This window comes from Terrapene carolina, unplaced genomic scaffold (assembly GCF_002925995.2).
Source record: "Terrapene carolina triunguis isolate 2854851 unplaced genomic scaffold, T_m_triunguis-2.0 Scaffold131, whole genome shotgun sequence".
Lineage (NCBI taxonomy): Eukaryota > Metazoa > Chordata > Testudines > Emydidae > Terrapene > Terrapene triunguis.
In genome coordinates, this window is record NW_020664482.1 from 28,141,291 (window position 1) to 28,165,566 (window position 24,276).

Genomic DNA, 24,276 nt, shown 5'->3' on the forward strand with positions numbered 1-24,276 from the left:
CCTGCATGAGACTAGACAGACTTGTTCTCCAGAAAGTCAGATCTCCAATGAACATCTGATTGTAGCACTGTTCCATGGAAGTTACTTCATAATTGTCATTTATATGCAGGGGGGAGGGGCGTTTCATCACTTGCCTCTACCATTACATGCAAATAAAGGAAACAACAAAGCTCTTAAGGGGACTCGTCAAAATTTATGTTTATAAAAAAACTTACATAAGTTATTAATATCTCACTTCAAACACCTGTTTGTTTACTTCTTCCTTCAGTTGGACAATTAGATTTAATGAAAACTTTTCTATAAGTACTGTTGTTTGATAAGCCTATTTTTCCTCCTCCTGTTTTAGAATATATAAAAATATTCCATCAAAATAAATGCTTGTGGGTATATGAAATATGGCAATAATAAAGTATTGAAAAACTTGCAGACATTTTTATGCTTTTCTGAGCATTTAAGTGCACTAAATGGAAAACAAACTGAACGTCTGAGAGACAAGTGAGCATCACAAATGAATTATACCACTAGAAAGGACACATCCCTGCCATTTCTAATCTAACACTAAAGCTGTGTCCTACCTAATTACATGGCCATTCAGTCCCTTTGTGTGTCCCATTTCATATGAATCCCTGCAAAAGATTTATGAAAATAGCTTCTTGTGATTTGCTTTTCAGTGGGCACAGCCTTCATCCCCTCAATACAAGTATTCTGCCTGTGACACTCTTCCTCTAAATTCTGCTTATATCTCTGGCCTAGTGCCACCCCCAATGTTGCCCCCAAATATTCTTTCCCCTGCTACATCCTCAGTGACTCTCCTGTACCCCCCAAAACCCTTCCTCCTTCCTGGTATCTCCAGTAACCACACGCATATACTTTTCTGCTTACTCCCTATTCTCCTTACCCTGCATTTGCCTCAGCCCATTCTCGCCCATTCCATACCTCCATGCTGGCCAATCTGTCTCTAAGCTTTCACAGCGAATCAACATTTTAAAAATTAATAATATCTATTTTCTTGACATTTCAGAAGTGAAATTCTACAGTTTCATGTCTTGGAAGTTTATTTCTTAAGTTTGCCTATGTATTAAAGAAAATAATGTAACTGTTTTTTTTTTTAAATGTTCTGGAAAAGGAAACCAATAAGTCAGTTGCAAATTAATGACAAGATTCACCAATATATGGGCTGCTTTCCTCCAATTTATGGCTACTTTATACTACTACAGTGGCACAAAGCAGATAGTTCTTTTGAATCTGGCTCTAAATTTAAAAAAAAATAGATATCTTCAACTGGTTACAGACAGTCTCAAAGCCGCACGCACAATGGGGTTCTTAGTTAGCGTGCAAGGATGATGTTTTAAATAATTTTAAAAACAAAGAAAAGAAATTCCCAGGCAGAACTATGTTAAAAATAAGAAGGGGAGCTAAGGTTCAGAGTACAAATGTAAGAATTAAGCAAAAATTGAAAAAACGAAAAAAACAAAAAACAAAACTTGTTGGCCTTTTATAAACATGAAAAATAAGTAAAACAGGGCACAGCTCCATATTTTTCCCTTTGTGGATTACCTTTAAACTGCATTGTAGACAGTTTAATTGTTGTTAACTAGAATGGAGGACACTAGCCTCTGCCTTTGCTGGTGCATAACTATTTAGCATCTTCTCTTTCCTTGCACTCTCATTAGCCTCTCTAGGAGGGTTGGAAATATGTACCCACCTTTTATTACAAAGAAACACTGGCCACAACCCTGAGATACAGATGTAGACTTTATTCTGAAGGGCAAGACTGAACCGAGGGCTGGAACAGTAGTTACGGGTCTGGTTCCCTTTGCCTGTATTTGCTGTGGAGTATGATTTCTGTGCTATGGACAAATATTGTGTGCAAGGTAAAAGAAGAGACGAGGGAAGGTTTTATTGGGAAATGAAAGGTTACATATAGGGTAGAAGTTAGGCTGGCAGGAAAGCTGTTTAAAAGAGGGTGGATAATAGCAGATTTTACAGAGCTGAGGAGAGTAGCAGAGGGGAAAATGTTGTTGATGATGTTTGAAGTGTATGGAGTAAGAGTGAGGACACAGAACCAGATGGGAGGAGGGGAAAGCAAGAGTTGGTTTTCTCAGGGAACTGGGTAATACTGCAAAGGTTCAGGAGGGACAAAGTAAGGAGCTAAAAGGGAGAGAAGGAGTCTAAAAAAGTTGAGAGAATCACAGGATTTCTGGAGAGACATCTGTGGAAAATGAGATTGTTTGGCAAACTGACTTTGTAGAGAGATGTCCTAAAGTACTTGGATAGGTTCTAATTAGTATGCCAACTGCTCACATTCTGTCCAGGTCACTTGAGACATCTCCTTGCAAAATTAGATTAGTGGAAAAGGAATGTGCTGAAACTAAGATAATATGATCATAAATAATGTGGTATAAATGTAAATTAGCTAATATGATGCTATTCAGACATTTTCTGTCCTCCTTTCCCAGCTTTCTTTCAGCATTGCATGTATGAACAGGGAGTTGTGATTCATGTGTTTGTCAATATAATTCCATATGTAGTCTAAATGTGACCATAAGGTACATGTAAATAACAGAATCACAGAAATTAGAGATGGAAGACTCCAATTCATTTGCATTCCCCTGAAATCCACTTTCATCCCATTACTTATGGAGCCAAATCCTACTCCTCTTACTCATCCTGGTATTCCATTGGCATTAGTGGGAGTACTTAGATGAGTAAGGGAGCAGGATTTGACCCTTGGATTATTTCCCTCAACAGTGTTTCTTCTTTCTTGGTGTTTGCACTATTCAGATATTTGTAAAAGATTCTCATATCTCTTCCTTATTCACTGCTTTGCTAAGCAGTACACATTTAGTTCTTTTAATCTTTCCTCATAATTCAGTCCCTCCAGTCACTTAATCATATTAGCTGTATATCCCTGAATTTCTTTGTTTGTTGCCATCTTTCAAGTACTGAGGTACCCTAAGGCTGTTTCTCATATTTTAAATATCAATCTGGGAATTATCCTTTAAATCTCCTTCACCCATATCATAGTTTACTGGGGCATTGTTTTTAGTTTGTTGTGCTTTTGGTTTTCTTAATGAAGAGTAGGGTGGGTCCTATCCACTGCACTATTAAAATCACATTCTTAATTAAGCCTTTTCCGAGCCTTGTTTTATGAAGGTGTGCTTAGTCTTGGTTTGTCACAATATTTAAATTACAAATCAATCTGTATGGTTACCATTGAGGAAATTTTTTTTTAAATAAAAAGGCAATATTTTCTAAAAGGTTTGCAAGTGACACACACACAGATGCTATATATATATATATATGGGGGGAAAGGGATTAAGTTTCAAGATTCTCAAAGGCTGGTGATAAAAAAAGTACCAATTTGTTAAAGATCTTTAAAATAATGGAAAATATCTGTATATTGTCATTTTCTACAGTTTTGTCACTTTGGTAATTTTATTATTTTGTACACTAGTTCACAAGGGCAAGCAACACTTTTGTGGAATTATCTTCAGATGTGGAATTAAGAGTGGGTCAAGAGAATCCACAAATCTGCTCACTTATACCACTTGTAACCATTTCAGCATTACCAGATGCACCATTTTGTATGTGGATTTCAAGATTCAAATTCCTGCCCTCCGGTGTGTCCTGTGTCTAAAATAAGAGATTTGTAAATTAGTTTAACACCCTTCCAATAGATATATACTCCTTGGGGTAATTCTGAAACAGATATCATAGCTCTGCCATTTTAAATGTAGAGGGAGCCTATTCTTTCATTGCTCAAACTATTGGAAGCATCCTTAATCCCCATACCCCCCCTCCCCCCACATACACCAGATTGTTCTGACCACATGCCCCTTTTACCTTTTCTCCTTTGGATACAGCAAGCATGAGTTCCATAGTGGCCATCATAATAAACATTAATTCTTGAATTTACATGTAGAGCAAACACTGACCTTTCATGAAACACTTGTTCTGTTGTCTGAGATGGCAGATAAATATGTGATGAGAGGTAGTTGTGATTCCTGGACCTGGTAGGCCACTTGAACTTCCTCCAAATGGAACTCTCTCAGCATCATATGCCTGGCCCTTGATAGATGCTGGAGCACTACTTACTGGTACTGATCTGTCCCCACTGATTTGTCCCCCGGGTAGCTGTGCTGTTGTTGATATAGTAGCAGTAGAGGCTCCCTTCTACAGTGACAGCTGTGCACAAGCTATTGGTACACATAATGAAACATCCATTCCAATGACTGAGATAGCACACAAATACCGGATGAGAACTAATTGCTGAGATTTATAGGCCTCCCCTTGAAGTACATGTTCTTAGAAAATCTGTTCCATGTGGAACATGTTTCAGATAGGTGGGAATGATGGGTTGACCTCTTGCACCCTCTTTTTTTTTGGTTCTCTCTTCCTGGCCCAGAAGCCCATTCCTGCTGCTACCTACTGCACTGAGGAAATTAGACCTCTGCTCACTAAAGGCATAAACCTGTGCTATTGACAAATTGTTTCCAGGTGTCACTTATACCTGCTTGCTATCTCCCCAGTCAAGCTAAGGAAAGTAGGAGATGCTGGAAGGAGCTGCTCTTGATGGTGCATCACTACCTTCCATACAGTCTACGAAGAACTCTCACTACACCTCCTCCTTACTCCAGCTTAAATATCACCACTACTGACAAACACTTGATCCCCCACTTCTACTGCTGCTCCCCAGGAATATGGCACTATAATCTAAACATACTTACTCTAAGGCTGCACTACAAGTGGGAGCATCTACTTGTGTGTTTCAATGTTTTTATTGCGTTCAGTTATTGGATTAAGGTAAAAACCCTTGGGGATGAGAATAGCTGAGGTGCATACAACCAGATTTTCTTCAATGTGTTAGTTTCCTTAAATCTTTTCAGCTAGTCCAAATCACTGATCTCTGTAGATCTCTGTTATTTAAACATAGGTGCAACTTTTCAGTGAGGTAATTTTGTGTCAGCTAAACATTATGTTCCTCTCTGTGGTTATGCTGAGGTTTGTGTCGCTGCTGGAACTTCACGAATGCAGACTGTTGTCAGCCCTGTGTTTTGTGCTGCTCTTTTAACATCACACTTCATGCTGTGGTTTTGAGAGGAGGCCATAACTGCTGACAACCATGGTACATTCTCTCATCTTCCGGCTGGTTCCCATAGCCACAGTATGAATCATTTTGAAGTTGCAAGTTTAAAATGTTTACTTTTACTGTGTAGCATAAAGTGGATTATTTGGCTCCTTTGCATCTTAAAATTTGAATCTAGAGTTTTGCAAGTTACCAAAGCATTCATTGCTCAGTGTATTTGCTCATGCCCTTTTTTCTTTGTTCTTTTGCCCAACATGATTTTATATGCTGTTCAGCACACAGAAAAAGGAAAATGAGGCTGATTGACTCATAGTTTAAAATTGCAAGTCCCTTCTGTTCTCTGATCTGTTGTGCTTCTATTCTCACCATATTTTATGTTGAATCAGATCTAGAGATTTTTAATGGATAATGAATAATTTGATATAGGCATTCTCCAGCTTATTCTAAGGTACTACTACGCTACTTCTCAACCTGTTCTGTTTGAATTTTTAAGGAATTGTAAGCAATCAAGCTATTTCTAAAAGTGTTCTGAAGATATCATTTATTTATTTTAGATGTCATGTCTTATCAATGTACATTTCAGCTCAAACTGTGTAACCGATGCTTACAGAGTGTGGTTCTTTCCCCCCACCCCGTGACTCTGGTGACTAGACCACTTACAGCTTTATATGTCTGCTACAGACTTTGAGATAAAAGATGTAGGTCTTTTAACTCAGGCGTAGAGGCTCTTGATTATAGATTCAGAAATTTCAGGTTCATTCCTTGCTATATATGACCCACCCAGGGTCATTATGTCACAGCTGCATGGCTGTGAAAAGGCTTCTATAAATAGCAGTCATTGTGTTCCCAGCACTCTGAGGAGTGGGGATTGCACACTCTGGATCCTGAAAATGGGATGGAGAGGAGCAAGGGCCATGACACAGTCACCTGCAATGGCCCACGGAGAAGGGACAGTGTATTAGAGCTGGAGTTCTCAACCTTTTGATTTCTGAGCCGCCCCCCCGCAGCTCTAAAAACTCCATGGCCCATCTGTGGCACAACTGTTTTCTGCATATAAAAGCCAGGGCCAGGATTAGAGGGTAGCAAGCAGGGCAATTGCCTGGGCCCCCATGAAGCTAAGTTGCTCAGGCTTCTGCTTCAGCTCTGGGTGGCAGGGCTCAGGACCACGGGCTTCAGTCCTGTGTGGCAGGGCTTAGCCTTTCTGCCCTGGCCCCAGTGAGTCTACCACTGGTCCTGCTTGGTGAACCCCCTGAAACCAGCTTCATCCCCATTCACAAGAAGCATAACCAGAGAGTGTGTCTCTTTGGGCAGTCTGCTTGCACAGCACCCTTTACTCACTGCTCTAGTTTAAAATAAATACATAAAAGCCACAATACATTGTTTAATTTTTTTGCCACTTTTTCCCATTTAACATCCATTCTCTGTCCTTGTTTCCAATATTTCTCCTACAAACAGAAACATACTGCTGGTCTTTCTCTCTTCAATCTTCCATACATGCCTGAAATACAGTTCCCCCATCCAGCAGATGGAGAGAATTTACTAAGTCTTTGCATGACATCATACCCGTTACATTTATGGATTTTGTCAGTCTCAGAGTTCAACTCTGTCTATCTGCAGCACGTCAAACATCGTACTGTTGTTGGCTGGGAGAGTGGCCAGAACAAAAGAGAAAATGGAGCAGGCCTAGAAAAATGAGAGAATGACTCAGAGCAGGGGTAGGCAACCTATGGCACGCGTGCCGAAGGCGGCACGTGAGCTGATTTTCAGTGGCACTCACGCTGCCTGGGTCCTGGCCACCGGTCCGGGGGGCTCTGCATTTTAATGTAATTTTCAATGAAGCTTCTTAAACATTTTTAAAACCTTATTTACTTTACATACAACAATAGTTTAGTTATATATTATAGACTTATAGAAAGAGACCTTCTAAAAACGTTAAAATGTATTACTGGCACGTGAAACCTTAAATTAGAGTGAATAAATGAAGACTCGGCACACCACTTCTGAAAGGTTGCCAACCCCTGACTCAGAGGCTAGAAGAATTTCTAGACACACATTAGTGTACAGCTGCCTCTGGAGCACTGCTATAGACAGTGGCAGCCTGTGGGTATTTGGTCTGATGTGCAATGAGCCAGGCTTCACAGGAGTACAGCGTAGCTGATTCCTGCGAGAGATTCAGGGCCAGAAAGTGCTCATGCTGCCAAATTGCAGGTCACTTCTGGCTGAATTTTAAGGGGACAACAAGCAGGCCTATGGTGATGCTGAGAAAATCCCTCCCATCCACCACTGTCATTTAAAATTATGCCTGGCTTAAGCCTTTCCAGCATTCAGAATCCTATCTTCAGATGCTGCTATTATGTGGTATGCTTGTGCAGTGTTTAAATTATAACCCTTGTTAAATATTTTTAAATTAATTACTATACATTTTATAATCTATACTCCACCATTCAACCCTTACTTATAAGAAGCATGTTCCTTAATGAATAATAATTAGACTATGCACTTATTACAGAACCTTCTCTCAGAGAAACTGAAAGCCCTTTACAAAAATAAGTATGGTGAGCATTCTTCTGATTTTACAGATGGATAAACTGAGACACGTAGAAAAGTGACTCATACAAGGTTACACAATGAGTCACTGGTAGAATCATCAGTTGAACCCAAGTCCCTTATGCCCTGTCCTCTGCTCTAACCACTAAATTGCAATTGCCTCTGTACCCAAACCCCTTTCTAACTAATACAATCATAAATTTTTAAAGTGGTAAAAAATAGTTGCACTTATTTGTAACTCTGTAACTACACAATTTTTTTCAGGTTCTCATTGTTATTTCATAGCTCCTGACAGCTTCCCTCTGTGGCCCAAACTATAGTCACAGTCTAATAATGCCATCTTGTTGGGATTTATACTTAATCTTTGCTTTGTGCTGAGCTAACTCAGAATATCTGATGTATCTGCAAACAGTCTTGCACTATTGAGTAACTTTTCAGCTATTTTTGTCTCTCATTTCAGGCTAGACTGTCAGGGGAATTTCTGATGAAAAGAACAGCATAATGGGGTGTATTTGCAGAGATATTTGTTGGCCTTTTACGTGGTCTATTTATTCAGAAAAATGCTACTTTTACAGAATGTCCTCCCTGAACAGAAAGATCTTGCTAAGCTAATAGAGCACTGAATGCCCATGTCTCATTTTATACAATTTTTATAATACAGAAGAAATGGTAATGGAAGGGATCTGGGCCAATATAATTTGAATTCTGTCAGTTTTCCTGTAATAAATGTCTGTTTTCAGGGGGAAATAACTGAACAGTAAGAATTCGATCAAAATTGAAATGCAGCACAAAGTTTCAACCCAAAAACAATATTTTTGCAACAAATTTAAGAATACTCAGTTTTGTATGTTTAAATTGGCTGTGTGGAAATAAAAATATAAGTTCACCAATTTAGAGTACTATCTTAAACTTTTCACTGTGGTCTAAAACGGTAAGCAGATAGTCTAAATTAAGCTGCCATCCCACATTTGTTTATTATTATGATCTAATATTATATTCAAGGCTTCAGGTGTTCTGCACTTCATGGCTACGGAACTTGCTGCGCACAACTGAGCTTCAGAATCTAAATTTTCTTTTTAAAAAAGCCCATGTTTTTAGCCCATATTGGTTGCAGAGATAACATTGAAAACAGGAATGGAGTATAAACTAATGTCTGCCTGCATATGCATGTAGGCTGAAACAATAGGTCTTAGGTAATATCTGCCCCATGTATTCCACTTGGTTGTTAACTCTGAAGGATAACATTTTAATATTAACAATAACTGTCTCACTGATTATCATTTTAGCAGAAATATCCAGTTAATGTGCTTTTCTCGCAATCTCAAACTTCCTCCCACACTTCTCTAGGGACCAGAAGTCATAGCCATGTCCTACCCATCTGCAAAAATGTTATCTAGCCCTATGACAATTTCCGAGATGAAATAAGGCATTATCAATTCAAAAATATACAACATGTTGAAAATGAAAATGTGGAGACATAAAATGAATTTAATATCAAAATAAATAACAGGGCTGGGCTACTGTACTGATTATATTATTCATGTCTAGGCATGCATATCATGGTAATCATCCTGATATCTGAGTCTTTCTTCCTACCCATTCCCCTTCTCTCCCTTTAGCCTTCAGCAGATCTTTTTTCCTCTCCTCACTCCCTTTTCTTTCTGTGTTCCCGCCAGGCTCTTCCCCTCTCAGATTGTAGTATATTTTGTTTTCATTTTGTTCCAGAATTGAACTAGGAGGAAGAGATTATGTAAACCAATAAGAAGAGCCCTGCTGGCCTGTAGGGTGAGATGGGAATAGAAATGAGATAAAAGACCCAAGGCTGCTCCCACTGAACAATAGCAAAACTCCCATTGACTTCAGTGGGAGCAGGATACAGCCTGAGGGAGGGTAATGATTCAAAGGGATTTGGGGTTTGGTTTTTTAAAATGTTTAGAAAACAGTTTCCCTTAAAACAGTTTCTCAGCCCCATTCTCTTTGCATTTGCGGGGTTTCTTTGTTTTTGGAAAAGGTGAATTTCTTTGTTTTTTCTGCTTTTCATATCAGTAGTGATGTTTTTCTGTTTCATGTGAAGGAAATAAGAAGCTAAGGTGGTGTCATTTTTGCTGGTAATCAGCTTGAAAATCCTGAGAACAAGAACCAGTCTGGGCAGGAAGGGATTATAGCAGCAAACCAGAGCAAAGAGCAGTGCAGTGTGGTCATTGAGAAATAACGACAGTGGGATTATGCAAATACCTGCACAGTTGACAGGAAGGGGTGTCACCCATTAAAGGGATTCACATACTGTACGGTTATTGAGAAATAGCCCTACAAAGACAAATCAACCCCTTGGAGGCAAGCAGAGCCAAAGAATTGTACTAAAAGGGGAAACAACCACTGTACAGTTAAGTCTCAATGACTGTACAGTTTCTTGCACTCTGATTTGCTTAGATTATTGTATCTATTGCTTATGGTTATGATCTACTTCCTTAAAAAACCTGCTGCTTAACCACAACAACTTCTTCAAGTTACTAGAGTGTTACAGATATATGTTTAATATGGTAAAAACACCTGAAATACTTGTACTTTTAGTGATGAATGTAGACATTATATTATTTTTTATTTATTTGTATTATGGTACCACCTTGAACCCGCTGTTAAGGATCAGGACCACAGTGTGCTAGGCACTATACAGACAAATAGCAAAGATGACAGTCCCTGATCCAGAGAGCTCACAATCTATATGTCAGACAGGACAAAACGGATGAAAAAGACGGCCTTTCATTTACCACGCGACCCTGCCCTACATATGTGTCTGCGACACCATGAACTCCTTGCCTTTGCTCTGCCAGTGACTACAGCCTCAGCTGCCAGCAGTCCACTTATCCCTCAAGCTGGCCTGTTCTTTCTCCCGTGCCATTCCCATGCATAAAAAATCTCCCCACTCTCCATTAAATAATACTTATGTTTTAAAATGTATAAAAATGACTTACTTTCTATTGTTTTCAGAATTAATGGTATATTCTGCGGTCACAAAAGAATGGTTGTTATTCACACTCTAAGAATAAAATGATGCTCTGTTACTAAATTTTGGGTGACATTTCATTGCTACAGCAGACATGTACATGGATATAATTAGAGGACGTGTATACGAGTTCCCACTAATATGGCATGAAACAAAGGCTAAGATCACGTATTAACTTTATAAGATTCGGGACAGAAATTTCTCCTTGAATTGATTAGTTGTAGTGTAACAGTTTAATTTATTCTTAAAATGAATGAATATGTGACTTTTTGTTATTATATAATGCCTGTGAAACCCTCATGAAATTATCTCCTCACTACTGCATAAAGATTCAGTCAGAGAGCTCCTGTTGACTTAATGGGGAGGCATGTGGCTAAATACCCCAGGTAGCTCTGTGAAAATAGAGATGTATGCTTATTTATTTAGCATTGCATTGTTCTGCTTGTTTGTTGTTTGTTTTTATCCTCCTATTATTATAAAACAAAATAACACCAAAGGAGATTATAGTGATTGCTCAGTACTGCCAATTATTACTACCGTTTTGTTGTTGCCTAATAACTGCAATTTGTGTTACTTTTGTAACCATATTTTATAATATGATTATTAAAAATTAAGATTTTCTCATGCTTGAAAAGGCAGAGATAGGAAGATCGTGGGCACAAACAATAATTAATGAAGAGATTACAGTATATCAACATAATAACATGGTTTAATATTGCATGCACTGGTACTCATCCATACTTTTTTCTCTCCTTATAGTCTTTCCACTACGCTTCCCTGAGGGTAAAAACCAAAAAATGGTCCAAAGGTAAACCATTGGCATTAATAAATATTCAGAATTTAGAAAATGAAGGCCCTATTATGGCAATGGGAGGTGTGTGGGTCACGTATACAGATCCACTCTTGGAATCAGACATAATTCATGTATTTCCAGATATCATATATATTTATCTACATGTTTGCTAGTAAATACTCAAGGGAACCGTACTATGGACCTATTATCCCATTAAAATCAGTGTTCAAACTTCCTTTGATTTCAGTGGGAGAAAGACATATATTATGCCATTTCTTACTACTTTATTCTTTTAAAAAACCATAAACTATTTGAGACTATCAAGAAAACAAACTTTTGATAAAAAGTTATAAAATAAAAAGGCACTTCTTTTGTCATTCTATAATATATTTAGGGAATTAAAAATAATCTGGTATAATTTATATATAGTACATGCAAAATGGCCTTTTTATTCTGTTTGTAGTTTTAACTCACTGCCTAAAGACTTCTCCTTTACTCAGTCAATAAATTTGTAATATTTCTAAAGCTGATCAGGATGCAGTATCTTATTTTGAAAAGAATAAAATGTTAAGATCAATGGAATACTATCAAGAAAAGGGTAGTAATTTAATCTGATCTAACCTTCTGGCACTGCTTCACAGCTGTCAGACAAATATAATTTATGTAACAATGTAAACTTGATTTTTCACGGTAAAGCATCTAATGTTTTAATTAACTTTGCCGTGGGCTTTTAAGGAAAAATTATACAATACTAAGAAAAAATTCTGTTTGATAGTGATATCTGTAAGACAGAGTGACATTTCAGGGTTATCAGCTAGGATGTGTTTAAACTAAGTTCAGTAAATCTAAAATATTGTTGATGAATTAAAATCAGAATACAAGTATTGTGGGCATATACTGTTCCATGATTCCTATGGAATGATGATAAACTTCCTTACCAGAATTTGACTTATTTTAGGGCTGCTAAAATTAAGAACTAAAAGCTAAAAACTAAAAAGTGGTGTTTGGATTTGGATCAAGATTTAAGTTTATGCCACTTAAAGGCCAAATCAGGACAAGGTTTTTGGTTTGGATTTGATGATGCCAAAATATCACAAACTATTCTCATGAGATTTTGGCCCCATATGACAGAACTCCTTTGAGATTAAATAATCGGATACGATTTTATTCAGTCCAATCCAGAATTATAAACCATGCCTCTTCTATTTTTGCATCTATCTGGAAACCAAAATCATAGGACATGTCTAGATTCAGGAATTATAATCTGAACCACCCTCCGCCCTGAAATTTGAAGGGTTTCAGTTTAGAGGTTACTGTTTTGGCTCATCACTAGTTTTAAAAAGTAAGTTATTGTATTTATTTTTATAGCAATAGGATCCCTCAGTCTCTCACGTTATCTTCCCATTTACAGGGAGCTCTCTGACTAGTGGGAGCAGGAGGCGGATTTCCTGCAAAGACTTGGGCCATGGAGATTGTGAGGGCTGGCTGTGGAAGAAAAAAGATGCCAAAGGTTACTTTACACAGAAATGGAAAAAATACTGGTTTATTCTGAAGGATTCTTCACTGTACTGGTACACAAACCAGAATGTAAGTATATGCTACACTTGAAAGAAAGAAAGAAAAAACAGCCTACATTAAATTTTGCTACTTTTTAAATAAAGGAAGCTAATATTTACCAATTAGTAGTTAAATACGCAAAGTTTACTGTATTTCTGCTTGGACGTGAGTCTGTGATACATGGGTCTGGACAGGAAAAAATTCAGCTGCAATGATTCAGTTGAAGTCTTCAATCATCTATGTGTGAGTCTAACAATAAAATAGCAAAAAAGCTACATGGCATTCTTCAAAAACTACAAGTGTCAGCAATAAACAGTACTTCTTTTCCATATTTGTTATTAATTAGGTTAACAAGATGTTCGCTGTCATCTTGCCCTATTATCAACAGTGTGGGGAAATTCAGCCATGAGTTACACCTGGGATGAGTTCATTCCTACATTCTAAAAATTAAACCAAATGTGAAAACCTGACTCAGGAGAGCAGTTGATTTGAGTCATGGAGACTTATTTTTAAAATTTGGTTCTCTTAGATTATACTGGGGGTAATAATAAAACAGTATGAGTGTATGCTTGTATTGTGTGTATATTGGCTTACTGATGTGTCTGCAGATGTTTGATGGTGCTCCTTATGTGTGCCAGTGGTTCCCAGGCTGTGTGGTACATGAACCATCAGTAATCTTTGCAGCGCTTATGGGTGGTCTTCAGAAAGCTGGCTAGTCAAATTGTGCTGGTCTTCTTCTTCCACTGTTAAATCACGTTTAAGGAAATGAAAATTACACGAAATACTTTCCTAATATTACTTTTCCATGCAAACAATTGTTGAAATTGCCACAGTAATGTTTTCAGTCACCATTAGGAAGGGAATTGTCCACAATACAATCACTGTTAAGATGTAATATACTCTTTAAAAAAAATCTGAGAACCTCTCTGTAGAGTTATTAATAATGGGTTCAAATACCTGGTATGATGTTGAAAGTAATTTTCACATTTGAATGTTCTCTGTATTGTCTTTAACACAGAAGGGCTGGTGTTACTGTGGCATGGTTAGAGAACTGACAAGTCAGTCACTTTATAAAAAACTGTCAACAGCATATGTTTAAGTAAACTATCTTCATGAATTAACGGTATGGGAACAATGTATTCTTTATCTTTATTAATTTGACTTGACCTGGCTTTGGGCCATAAGTCACAGCTGTACAGTTCTCACCTCTCATTTCTCTCTTTCTCAATAATGTACTCATTTTCACCTGCACTTCCTCCTCTCTTGTGATAGGATGAAAAAGCAGAAGGATTCATCAGTTTACCTGAGTTCAGGATAGATAGAGCCATTGAATGCAGAAGGAAACAGTGAGTATGAGTCAAACTGTTCTACAAATGAAAGGACCACCTTTGTAAGGATATTGTGTAAAGTATGGCACTGGAGAAAGTGGTCTGTCTGTCTTTATCTGCAATCTGTACTAAGAATGCAAAAAGTTCCAGAAAAGGAGTTATATAGAAAACCCTAAAACAGACCGATATTGTTTTACAGCCTCATGGGCACCAGTGTTTCTTATTTACTTTAAAAATGTAACTTGGACTAAGTGGCATAAGCTGTAATGCAAATACAAACAATTAGAAAATTCTTTTCTTAGCTATCCAGATACCCAATTCCTATTTTAATTAAATGAAAGACTCTGGGGGGGAAAGTATATTAATTAGGAAGTAGATAAAAATTTCTTACTGTGATGGGATTTACAGAACATAAGAACGGCCATACTGGGTCAGACCAAAGGTCCATCTAGACCAGTATTCTGTCTTCTGACAGTGGCCAATGCCAGGTGCCCAGAGGGAATTAACAGAACAGGTAATCACCAAGTGATCCATCCCCTGTTGCCCATACCCAGCTTCTGGCAAACAGAGGCTAGGGACACCATCCCTGTCCATCCTGGCTAATAGCCATAGATGGATCTATCCTCCAAGAAATTATCTAGTTCTTTTTTTAACCCTATTATAGTCTTGGCCTTCACAACATCCTCTGGCAAGGAGTTCCACAGGTTGACTGTGCGTTGTGTGAAAAAATACTTCCTTTGTTTGTTTTAAACCCGCTGCCGAATAATTTCATTTGGTGACTCCTAGTTCTTGTGTTATGAGAAGGAGTAAATAACACTTCCTTATTTACTTTCTTCACATCAGTCATGATTTTATAGACCTCTATCATATCCCCCCTTAGTCATCTCTTTTCCAAGATGAAAAGTCCCTGTCTTATAGCTGGGATTATGTTTTCCAATGTACATTACTTTGCATTTATCAACATTGAATTTAATCTGCCATTTTGTTGCCCAGTCATCCAGTTTTGAGAGATCCTTTTGTAGTTCTTCGCAGTCTGCCTTGGACTTAACTATCTTGAGCAATTTTGTATTATCTGCAAATTTTGCCATCTCACTGTTTACCCCTTTTCCCTGATAATTTATGAATATGTTAAATAGGACTGGGCCCAGTACAGACCCCTGGGGGACACCACTATTTACCTCTCTCCATTCTGAAAACTGACCATTTATTCCTACCCTTTGTTTCTTATCTTTTAACCAGTTACTAATCCATGAGAGGACCTTCCTTCTTATCCCATGACAGCTTACTTTGCTGAAGAGCCTTTGGTGAGGGACCTTGTCAAAGGCTTTCTGAAAATCTAAGTACACTATATCCACTGGATCCACTGTAGTTTCAACCAGTTTGCCCAGTACTGAAGTCAGGCTTACTGGCCTGTAATTGCCGGGATCACCTTTGGAGAAGAAGGACTAACAATTTTATCAATTATTTGTTTTGTGGTTTCAATTTATTTCAAGTAAACAGAAGAAAAATGGTCTAAAAAGAGTTCTTAGTGTTAGTGTATAAATAGCTCTAGCTGAAATAACAACACTAACTTTGTTTCCTCTATCTCAGAGCACAGCCAAAACTAGTAGGGTCAGTCATTTAGGGGCTGATCCTGCAGTTCTCTCTCAAAGCACCTATTGCCATAATGCAGAGTTTTCAAAGAGTAAGGAGTGCAGGATTTGGACCTTTGTTAATTGAACAAAGGAAACTTGGTTCCAACAGCAAAAATAAATAGGTGTTTCTCTTTCCAGTATTCTTATCAATCATGGAGAAGCTGATTTACTGAATAATTGTTACTGCTGCCCATATTACACACTGAGTGGAATACCCTTGAGAAACTTTGACAAAAATGCATAACTATTAGACTACTGTGTCCTATGTGGTTTGAATAGTTGTCTCACTTATACAATTAATGAAGGTACTTAATTTTATAAATAGGAGTCATGGCATTATCTCACCCAGGTTTAGCTCCACTCCAGAGTTAAAGTAAACTCTATATTTGAGTGTTAAAATGTCCTTGGTGCTACCAATGGAGGTTGGATAGCTAATGTCACTGAAAGATATTCCATTGATTTTAGGCAGTATCTCCATCATCATATTTAAAAAAAACATTTTAAGAGTAAGCAGAAATATAAGAACCCAAACAGAAACAAAGTAGTTTAAATCTTCATATGAGGTAGCACAAATATCACTTGTTTAAATGCTCTTTTTTCAAAGACACGTCAATTCTGTGGTTATCATACAATGGTAAATGCATAAGGCTGCCTGATCCTACATTCATGAAAATCAATGACAAAAAGTTAAACCCATTGCCTTCAGTGGGGGCAGGATCAAGTTCTAAAACTTTAATAACATTTAATTCTAAACATAATATATGCTAGTATACTAGTCATTTAGTTTGCCCGGTATGCATCATTCATATATTCATGTTACTTTTCCAAATATAAACACTTCATCAGATTTATTTTGCACTTTTTCCACCCAGTTTAATAAAAAATGTACTTCTCTATTCACATACGACATGGAGTTTGTCAATGTATTTAGTAGGCTTAGTCTCAGCAGTTTCTCAGTTATATGTTTCCTGTAAATAATCTAAATGTGCTGCTACTTCATGATGGCCTTTGATCAAACTAATTATGAGAGCTAGGATTAGTGGGGATCCATCTGTAATGAATCACTGTTTATCACGCAGGGGCGACGTGGGGGGGGAAGCCGGTACAAATTACCGGGGCCTGGCGGTCCGGAAGCTCCCCACCCCGCACCCCGCATTGGCCCTGTTTAACCGGTCCGCCCTTGCTGGGGGGCCCGGAAAAAAATGTTCACCGGGACCCAAACCCGCTCTCGGCGGCCCTGTTTATCAGAATAATGCTAAAACATTGGAGGTCTCAATCTAACATTTCCTGTGCACCCAAAAGTCCTGCTCAATTCAATATGAGTTCTGAATATGTAAGAATTTCAGGTTTGGGCCATTTATCTAATGGAAGTTTATTGCCAGAGTATTTTTGACACCTCAAAATGAAATAATACAGTCAAAATTCTATTTAAAATTCCACCTATGTAACATAATAAGTAAAAATATACACCTTGGATGCCACACCAATGGCTTTTCATACCAAGAGACTCTGAACACAATTCTAACAGACACTGATTTCTGGCACTGCACTAACCTGAAGCCACAGAATGAAAAATATCCTTCTGCATTATTCAAACCCTGCTCTGAAGACAATTATTAATTTCCTCATGGACTTCTCTATGGTGCTCACCACTAGAATATCTGAGTGCTTCACAAACCTGAAGAAGCGCTGTGTAAGCTCGAAAGCTTCTTTCTCACCAACAGTAGCTGGTCCAGTAAAAGATATTATCTCACCCACCTTGCTTCACAAACATTAATTTTTCTCCACATCACCCCTGTGAGGTGAGGGAGTGGCATTATCCGCATTTTAATGACCATTCATTGTAGATTTTTGAGCACCACTATTTATATACACATGCATTTGATATCCGGACCCCAGTGAGAGGCACAAGTCCCATCTATTTTGCCAGAGATGCATAGGAATTCTGGTAGTCATTAGTCATGGAAGAGAGTGAAAGATATGGCCAGGGATTACTAAACTGGACACTTCCAGTGCTCTGAAGCTAGGCCACCTGCCACTAAAAATATTAAATTAAAAACAGCAGCAGCAGTCAACAGATGGATCACAGGCCACCTATAATTTCTTATATGTAACAACGAGAACCAAAAAGCCATTGCACTGGAACCTTATTTTTAATATACAGGGAGTTCTCGGACTTATAACACAGTTTGTTCCTCAGGCTAGGTCTACACTACCCGCCTTAATCGGCGGGTAGAAATCGATCTCTCGGGGATCGAATTATCGCGTCTCGTCAGGACACGACAATTGATCCCCAAATCGACGCTCTTACTCCACCAGCAGAGGTGGGAGTAAGCGCCGTCAACGGGGAGCCGCGTAGGTCGATTTTGCCGCCATCCTCACAGCAGGGTAAGTCGGCTCTGATACGTCGAATTCAGCTACGCTATTTGCGTAGCTGAATTTGCGTATCTTAAATCGACCCCCCCGTAGTGAAGACCTGTCCTCAGAATTGCGTTGTAAGTCGAAACGTGGTAAGTCAAAACTGCTTTTCCCATAGGATTCAATGGTATGAAGGTGGGATTGGTTCCTAAACCAAGGCTTGATACACCGTTTTCACCACAATAACACAGATTTTTGTACTAAATGAATTATAGATGACTAATGTTGCAACCTCAATGTATTTACTATACACTGTATTTTGTAAACAGCATTCAAATAAACATATAAACTCATATATGCTGCTCAGAATGCCGACAACACAGGCTCAGAAAGCCAGGGAGAACGGCACACATGCTGAGCCTCAGCCAATCACTATTCAAGCTTTCTGATTGGCTGAGCCCAGGGTCAGGAGCCAATCAAAAACAAGCAGCAACCCTACCTGGCAACAAGCTACCTTGCTGACTAGAAGCCAATCAGAAGCGACCCCTTCCAGCTCCATACCAGTATAACACAATCAGGAAGTGATTTCAAGCAAACTTTATGCAAATCGAGCATTGTAAGGGCGAAACAAGCTTCGGTAGGGGTGAAACAGGCAGTCAATTGAAAAGTGTCGTAAGTGGCATCCAACATAAGTCGGGCGTCGTAAATCGAAGGACTTATAATACATATAATTAGTTAGTGTGCGCCATCTAGTGGGCACCATAAGAATGTTCCATTTCTTTTAAGGAGTTGTTCGTTCTGGAATTCACTATTTACATTTGCAAAACAGAATTTTTCCAGTTAATTCAATTCGCAAGTAATATTTATAACAATTACAATATTAACAGTGTTTTTGTACTTTTGCTTATTTACTTTAACTTTTACATCATCTCCCCAACTGGTATTAATAACTCATTTCTCTTGGATATTTTGTCCTCATAACTTCATTAAACATCAAATTCTGGTCATAACAGATTGTGATACAATTGAATCATCCACAAATGACCGGTAATCAGTCAGTGAGATAAGAGTATAAAATGTCTATGGGTGAAATTAACATTTACTACAAGGCCAGCTCAAGGCCTTTAAGTAACTTTAGTCCTGTTTCATGGGCTGAAGTGAGACTTAAGTGGGCTTTATGCTTAGCCATTGCCCAGGGGTGAATTTCACCCCTAATGAATAATTAATTTGCCAACAGAGAGGAAACTGTACAGGCAGAGGATTCTGTATTCTTATGCTGTTTCCACATTTACCGCCTTTGAATGCATTTGTCTCGGAAAATTCTGTTAATATATGTATTAATGTTAATGATGGGGTGTAGAAGAAATCAGTGAAACTGGGATTTCCATAGCTTTGATTTGTGTCTCTGAAAGTCAGAATAAATCATAATGGTAAATATTACAGTGTGGTTTACATTAAGGATATTAATAACACTAGTGTTCATCTCAGCTTTTTTCATAACTATATATTTACTGTTTACTGAGTCAATTCTTACATCTATTAATTATCATACAAGGCTGGGTATTCTAATTCAGATATTGCAAAATATTATTAATGATGGAATATATCATAAGTAATCAAAATAACGGATGCCTTCATTTCCTGAGGACTTTGTTTCTTTGTTAAGAATATCCCCTATCATACAACTATGGACATGTGAGCTACACAAAGCTAGTATCGCTCTCAACAGCTATTTTATTGCAAAAGAGGATGACTCAGGAAAAGCAGAGGATTTTTAAAAAAAAGATGCATACCTATATGTACTGTATTGGGCCAGTCTTGCAAGGTGATGAATGTTCACAATTCCCATTGGGCCTGATTGTGACCTCATTAAAGTTATTCCATTTAAATCAATGGAGTTAAATCCGCCTGATGCCAGCATGATATGAGAATCAGGCCTACTGACTACAATCCTTGCCTAATATAAATCTGTCAATCCACTGAAGTCAATGAAGCATGGCTGAAGTACACTAGCCAAGGAGCTGGGGCCATTTTCTTTAATGGGAGTTGAGAGAGCACTAGGAATATAGGACAGAGCCTGTAATCTTACAGCTGCTTTCCCTCATGCCATTCTAGGCATCTCACGGTAAAACAGTGCAGCCAAGATTCTATTTAAAATTGCACTTATATAAAACAAGTACAAATATTAAGACACTCCTTTGATGCCGCACCAATGGCTTTCCCAAACAAAAGAGTTTGGCACACACTTTTAAGAAACTTGTTCTGTAGCTCTGCAAAGACCTGGAAATTGCACACTGCACAAACCTGGACTCAGAAAAAATACATAGCCATCACCCTTCTGCCTGAGGAAATCCTGAGGCCAGAATTCAACCTCCCTCAGAGGGCAAGAGGATGTCTATGATACCAGAAATTCAGTAAAAAGACATGAAACTCACTATTATGGTAGTAAATTCTGTGATAAAACCTGTAATAAATTATAATGTCACTATAAAGTAATAGTAATTTCATTTTGTTTGCTTGGCTTTTTACCATATTTATTAAAGGACCTTTTTCTAGATACACTACAGTACAGATTATGATGAACCATTATAGGAGTTCAACAATGAGCATATATATTTGCTAAAGAAATAACACCACATAAATATAGCTGCAGCAAAATGTACACGTGTGCATGCACATAACCCCCACACTGATACTGGAAAACTGTTAATAAAAGAGGCTAAATATATCTGGAACCATCAAAATGCATCATAAATGGCATTATTGCAAGGCCTAATCCAACTCCCCTTGGTGTAAATGAAATAACATTGGAGGTAACAAATATGATATCTGATATAAGATCAGTTTCTAAAGAGGACAGAAGGAAAGGAGATTTCCTCTTGTTAAAGTATAAATAGACTGCTTTGCTTTTATAAAAAAAATTATTCAGTTAATTGTACAAAATACATATGTGATGGGTCAAATTATTCCTTGGTGTAACTCCATTTATTTCAGTGGTAACATGAATTAGTCCCCTTGTGTGTTTTTTGGTTTTAGCCATCTTTCCACATGTGCAATATTACTGGATCTTCTAATCAGACTAGGCCTGATTAATTTCACATGCATTTTCCTGCATATCTTATAACATTAAGTTTGTATACATACAAAAACTTCTGGTGTTTGTGAAAACATACCTGCAGACGTAAAATCAAAATCATGTCCTTGGACATCTTACTAAAAATAAAAATGGGGAGCCTAATATTTATACTTTTTAAATATAAAATTAATTCTGGTCCAGATGTAGAAACAATTTTAAAGCCATTAACACAGAATCCAGCTATTAAAGATAATCAGTAATGAAAGAATTAATATGAAGGAAGTGGAACGATATGTGGGTATGACTATGATAAGAGCACTTAGGACTTATATAGCACTTTACAAATGTTATCTAATTGCAACAACCAAGTGAGGTAAGTATACCTTTTTTGTAGACAGAGAAACTGAGGCAGAGAGATTTGTGATTTGCCGAAGGCTGCATAATAAATGGCAGAGAATTAATTAGAACTAAGCAGTCTTAGCTCCTAGCCTTGAACACCATGTTACCACCAGAGTTTGTCACATTTTTTCGTAGTGTGAATGACAGTGTCTTGTGAACCACCACTGCTCCCATTCAGACGGGCACCTCGCCTCAATTTTGTGCAAGCCACCTGCCCCTTAACTTGGGAAGACCACTTACCTTCCAATTTTTACTGTGCAACATCCCTGTGGTAACAAATAATAGAGTATTTAGCTAATTGTTATAGTCCCACGGGTGGCTTTGCTTCCTGACAGCAGTTCCTCTTTCTTTGCATCCTCTTACACAGCAACAAATACTAGGACTCCTTCTTCTTTCCAGCTCCTTTTATAGGCATCTAAGCTGTTCTTTCAGTGAAGTATATGGACAAGTGAAGTGGGCCACTTCTAGCCTGTAAAAGCAGCTAGAAAAAAGGAGCGCCATGTAACCAACCAGCTCTCTGCAGAACACCAGTGCTCCGCAGACAACAGTTTGATAAATGCTGTTGTGGAGCATGATGCTTGCCTTTGACTATGCTGGATGGATCAGGACATTGGCAGAAGAACATTTTTCAAGTTAGGGAGCATATCCAAAATACATCATTTTAATGGGTGCTTTTAGATAAGAATCCATTAACTTTGAAGGACTAAGCCTCCCCATGGTTTTCCACATAATTGATTTTGAAATTAATAATAGAATACAAAGCCATTCATCTCTAGGTTCACAGTCTACGTATTTTCATCAGATACCTGTTTTAAGGACCTGCATGGAAAATAATTTGGGGTTCTCAATCCAATTCTTGGTGGACAGCTGTCCATATCATTGGAACCCATGCGGGCAGTGTCAAAAGATAAGCCAAGGACTGAATACGCAAGAATAATGAACTACAGGCCTACTTCAAGAGATGATCCCATAGACCAGATCTGAGACATATTTGCAGTTCTGGGTGCAAGAAGCTTGCCTGTTCTGTAGATAATTAGAGGGTGTCAGTCTGTAACATTGTCAGTCTTGTTTCTTTCACAGCACCACATTAACTTGAGTTTCTATTAAAATAGAGCTAAGATAATGTTTTAAAAATGAATATATCAGCATGATTCTTTGCCTCTACACACACTTTTTTTTATAGGGGGAGGCACATATTTTAAGGGGAATTTTATGGCGTATCATACAGTATATAGTATTGTTAAGACAAACACACTTCTGACATTTATTAACTATCATGAACAAAATGTTACTTCCACAGTTTATTGCATATGAAGTCCAAAACAGGATTCACAGAAGTCCTCATCAACTGAATCCAAGATCAGTGCTTGCATGGACGTTCATAATGATGCCTGAGACTTGTGCACATTGTATTGATAATAATAAAATGAGATTATTTTTTCTGTATGCATATCCCACGTGCTTTAAGTACATAATACTGTCAGCAAAGTATGTAAACTCAACAAACATATAGATAACTGAAGATAGGGTAAATAAATTATGTAAAGTACAGAGTTTTGTCTCTGTAGTCACATACTCACCTGCAGAATCATCACCTATTCTACCCTCCAAAGTTATTTTGGACAACTCTTCATCTTATCCATTTTACCAGTCAAAACTACAGACTAAGAAATTTCTTTCATTTTTCTGCTAACTAATGCCAGAGCAATTGTAACAGAGGAAGTGACTTTTTTACATGAACAGTGGATATTTACTCTGAAATGACAGCCTTTCAGGAAATGAAAGATTACACATTGTGGGATATTAGCTGTAGCTCTGCAGTGACCTGGGATGAGTTCTTTAGTGAAAGAACAGAAAACTGTTGGCTGAATGCCTTCCCAGGAGTTTTATAAGAGAATGATGCTACAATAGATGCAAAGAGATATACACATCTTGAACCACTAGCCAGAGGCTGGTCCCAAAACAGAAAAAATGGTAAATAATCTAGACAATAAAGCACAGCAAGAAAATTCAGCTGTGAAAAAGTTGTATGTGAAAGATAACACATTGACCACACAGCTGATGACAGCTTCAGAAATCAAGTCAGATTCACCATTGATGTAACTTCATTGACTTCCATGAAGTTACATCAGGGGTTAATTGGGCCCATTGTGACTACAAGAAACAAACAAAAAATATCAAAGCTAGAAAATTACAAACCCCAAGACCACTTGAGGTTTGGATGGTTTAAGTTTCACTCTGAGAAGCTGTTTCTGAACTCAGGGGTGAGTGGCCCCCACTAATGAGAGCTTCCACATTTTTGTTCACTTGTCAGCAAAGCATATATTTCTTATATCCCCCCAGAGTAACAAGATTGCTGCCATCAAGTTCAATTTGAATGAAAAGCCCCTGATTAGAGAGACAAAACAAATGCAGAAGTGAATTGGTAAATTTATCCTGGGTGCTACCGGATCTTTTTTGCAGTGTTCTTGTAACCGTGTTGGTCCCAGGA

At 37.9% G+C, this 24,276-nt stretch overlaps 1 protein-coding gene across 4 annotated transcripts in view; it reads left to right on the plus strand.

Moving 5' to 3' along the window:
• LOC112103386 (connector enhancer of kinase suppressor of ras 2-like) overlaps nucleotides 1-24,276 on the plus strand; it is a 526,129-nt gene that overhangs the window by 457,167 nt on the left and 44,686 nt on the right. For all 4 annotated transcript variants that reach the window (XM_026652993.1, XM_026652992.1, XM_026652995.1 and 1 more), the window contains 3 exons: nucleotides 11,400-11,461; nucleotides 12,858-13,020; nucleotides 14,263-14,336. In XM_026652993.1, the coding sequence (XP_026508778.1) occupies nucleotides 11,400-11,461; nucleotides 12,858-13,020; nucleotides 14,263-14,336 (299 nt within the window). The remainder of the gene's footprint in view (nucleotides 1-11,399; nucleotides 11,462-12,857; nucleotides 13,021-14,262; nucleotides 14,337-24,276) is intronic.